The sequence below is a fragment of the Pleurodeles waltl genome, chromosome 5, assembly GCF_031143425.1.
Source record: "Pleurodeles waltl isolate 20211129_DDA chromosome 5, aPleWal1.hap1.20221129, whole genome shotgun sequence".
Lineage (NCBI taxonomy): Eukaryota > Metazoa > Chordata > Amphibia > Caudata > Salamandridae > Pleurodeles > Pleurodeles waltl.
Genome location: NC_090444.1, coordinates 1,003,304,562 through 1,003,308,628, shown reverse-complemented (window position 1 = coordinate 1,003,308,628; position 4,067 = coordinate 1,003,304,562). Strand labels below are relative to the sequence as shown.

Genomic DNA, 4,067 nt, shown 5'->3' with positions numbered 1-4,067 from the left:
AACAGCCGCGTAGTAATGGCTGCTCCCCCCTAAAGCCAGCCCTGTTCACTCTATCCCCTTTTCACTCATGCTATTTACGACAGTGGTTTTTCACTGTCTCTCAGACATTACAACTTTCTAATTTTTAAAATTATCACTCTTACTCATTGTATTCCTTTTTGCTCTTCTACCTTCAAGATTTACTCAAACCATTCATCTAGTACAACGCACCAATTAAGATCTTCTTATGTCAGATTTGAAAGAAGATATTGAATAGGTTGCTGCTGGGATGCTTTCCGCCAGAAATGAGGGTTAACCGGAACTTCCGCAGTGAACTGTTGCCTCCAGTTCCTTTGTGCTATGAGATGCTTAATGACTCCTGTCCCAGAAACCTGCAACCATTTGGTGTCCAGCTGGCTGTCTATATCACCTGCTCTACCGGCATGATGCTTATAGTAGTGGGCAACCTCTTAGTGGTGATTTCAATCTCTCACTTTAAAATGCTTCACAGTCCAACAAACTTCTTGCTGCTCTCACTGGCCCTTGCTGACCTCCTTCTTGGCTTAACGGTGCTACCCTTCAGTATTTCCCGCTCAGTGGAGGGCTGTTGGTATTTTGGAAATGCCTTCTGCAGGCTACACACATTTTTGGACACTGTATTTTGTTTGGTCTCCATTATGCACCTATGCTTCATTGCCATTGACCGTTACTGTGCCATCTGCTACCCTTTGCGCTATCATGCCCAGTTTACTGTTCGGGTGGCCTGCATGTACATAGGAGTGGCCTGGTCTGCACCAATTGCCTATACTGCTATTTTTCTCTACACTGATGTGGTTGAAGGACGGCTGAGATATTTATTGCTGGACATGCCCTGTGCAGGAAATTGTCAGCTACTTTTCAACAAACTGTGGGGGTGGCTGAATTTCCCCATTTTCTTTGTTCCCTGCATCTTAATGATTACTCTGTATGCCAAAATTTACATTGTGGCCATCAGGCAGGCAAAAGAGATCAGCGCCATGAGCAACAGGACAGGCTCATTGGTTCCGACTGGGACATCAAAGAGAGAGTGGAAGGCAGCCAAGACTTTGGGGATTGCCATGGGGATCTACCTCATGTGCTGGTTGCCTTTTACACTGGACACCATGGTTGACAGTCTCCTAAATTTTGTCACTCCTGCCCTCCTCTTTGATATTTCCATATGGTTTGCTTACTTTAATTCTGCTTGCAATCCCTTAATTTATGGATTTTCCTACCGCTGGTTTCGCAAAGCACTGAAGATGATAATAACTTGTTCTATTTTTGAACCAGGCTCTTCTGAGGTGGACTTGTATCAGGGGTAACTGCTGGATGCATTCTTTCTGTGACAGCTAAAAATTAGGCATAGTTTGTGAACATATCCGTTTCTGGAAATTGTCTGCTGTCTTTGTAGAGTGAAAGTGCTCCGAGGGGTAAGAGCTCCAAAAGCACAGTTTACCACTTCCACCAAGGGAACACTAGAACCCCCATTTGACTTGTTCTACATTCATTGCAAACAACAAGACAGTCAACTTCCAGGATCTTGGCCACATCTGACAAATCTCCATCATTCAACAGACCAGGAGCTAGCCCTCACATGGAAATTCTTTTTACAAGAGACAGAGAGTGACCTCTGGGTAGAAGCAAAGGGCTTTAAGATTACGTGAAACAACTAAAGCAATCTTGCTGCCGAATCACCCAGCCCAAGCATAGCCATATGTTTCTAAATATGAGAGGACCATCATCAAAGAGTTCATATTGTATTAATATTGTAAGTTACTGCGACATCCTACCCACCTTTCATTGAAACTGCATCTAACCGAGCCTTGGCCCAGATTAATTTCAGCAGCATGTCATGGAAAATTGATCTTTTTAAAAGAAAACAAAAAAATAAATTCATCATAGTTTACTGAGCTAATTGTGACAAGTTAGTTGAAGTCATTGATGACATCACTAATGACATCTGAAATTACATCATTGATCACATCACTGACCACATCATCCAGTGGAGAAGACCATTTGTTGTAAGCTTTTCATACTGGCAGTTATTCAACAAGGTACACGTAGACACAATAGTCCATAACAAATGCAGAAATTATGGATACATCCTTTCGGAATGAGCAAATCAAGCAGATCTTTAAGCAATAGGTGTGAAATTATCCACATTAAGTGGATAATATTCTCTTTCTTTACAATTATTGAGGGGTGTAATGGCTGCATAGAAATTATATGTATAGAAATCAGCATCTTCCTAAACCCCTAATGCCCAACTATAACTGAATGCACTTTACAAAACAATAGCAGTTCAACAGTTATAGTCAAAGAATTTCAAGAAACTATAACTCGCTCGCTAAGGTAACTATAACTCGCACCCCCACCATGCACAGTTTTTTTTTCTCAATAATTTGACTGCTAATGTTTCATTTATATTTTTAATAATGACATTATAGACGTTGTCATAACTGCTCTAATATCTGAGATAATTAGCAGTACATGGCGAGGGCAAGTTATAGTTACTTTAGATAGCGAGTTATAGTTACTTGAAATAACTTAACTGCTGAATTTCTATGGTTTTGTACGAGCAAATTCAGAACTATAATGACCCTCTAAACGTTTTTTTTTCAGTGAATTTCTATGGTCTTTTTAACGTAAATTAATTTTAATTACTATCTGTGCGCGGCTGGAGTTGGCCATAGGGCCTATAACCTCCCAAACCTTCACTCCGCATGGCCACAGGGGTTGGGCGCCAATCACTATAACCACCCAACCCCTTGGACCCCCTCCCCAGGCCAAATTCAGAACCTGGGAATCCCATCCCTGGAGTCGAGACATAAATGAAATGGAGGAGGGGGGCGCTGCTCGGCTCCCCTCCCCGGGCAGATCTCAGTCCCAGGGACACAATACTCCTGGTCCCAACCTTCATTAGATAGAGGAGGAGCATTCATGCCAACCCACCCTATTCAGGTGGGAGACTACTGATTTCAAGGCTAGTCTTCTGCTTCCTGATTCCTGCATGTAATATCCCAATTTCTCTGCGGGCTTCAGCTGACAGACCCTGGTCTTGTGGAAATCAGAGCATGCCCTGCAGTAACCTGCTTTCTGCAGGTTAGTGCACAGCACTTGCATCACACTCTCTCTCCTTGCCATATTTTCCTCTTTGTGCTCCTGACAGGTAAGGAAAAAACATACATTTGCATATCTAATGTCCAATCCTACAGCAGCAGACTTGCAAATCCCATACATAACAGTAACCCAATTCAGGCCCCTATAGAAGTCGATGCCGGAAATACAATCCACAGGTTTTTTTCTATAAATCTCCCACTTTTCTCTTCTAAAATGTTGGCATGTATGGAGGGGGGCACAAAGCTCCGATCCTTGGGCCACTTTTGGCCCTGGGGACCACATCCCCTGGTGCCCAGCCATCTGTCCTAGGTGCCTCCCAGGGCACCCAGTGTGCAATGGACTGCGGGGGAAGTCTCAAGGCCCCTGTAGTCCCATCTGGCTCCCCGACACCTGCGGGAGAGGACAGTGCTTTTGCACACAGGGAGCTGTTAATCATGCAGCTCTCTGTCTGCAAAAACAATATTTTAATATATTTCCCTGCCTGCATCTCTGCAGACAGGCAAAGAGATAAAACCTCTGCTTCCAGCAGGCAGGAGCACTTTGACAGCTCTCGTCTGCTGGAAGCAGTGTTTGTTCTGACTTGGCGGGAGCCGTCAAAGCTCTTGCCAAGTCAGAGCAAACAGCTATGTTCCGGGGGTGGGCACCCAGGACACAGATGGAAACATTATTGGCTCCACAAGGGAGGCCACGTGGCCCCCCTCCAACCTTTAATGTGTGCCTTTAGGTAATTATAACTCATTAATAAGTTTACTGCAGATGTTACAGTGATATTATCAGTGATATCAGAAAAGATATCATGAGTGATGTAATATCTGGGGTAATTAGAAGTGCATGGATCTATCCACAATTTCTATGACAGATTGAACCTCCTCATGTTGTCCCTTTTTCAATAAAGTGTTTTAAGTTTTTAAAAGTTTGACTCAATCAAGATGGCTTCAGGTGGGCCACAC

The 4,067-nt window shown here is 43.5% G+C and overlaps 1 protein-coding gene across 1 annotated transcript; it reads left to right on the top strand.

Moving 5' to 3' along the window:
- The first annotated feature begins 284 nt into the window (after positions 1-284).
- LOC138297077 (trace amine-associated receptor 5-like) lies at positions 285-1,319 on the top strand. Its single transcript, XM_069236581.1, has one exon. The coding sequence runs from the start codon at positions 285-287 to the stop codon at positions 1,317-1,319; it is 1,035 nt and encodes a 344-aa protein (XP_069092682.1).
- Positions 1,320-4,067: the final 2,748 nt, after the last annotated feature.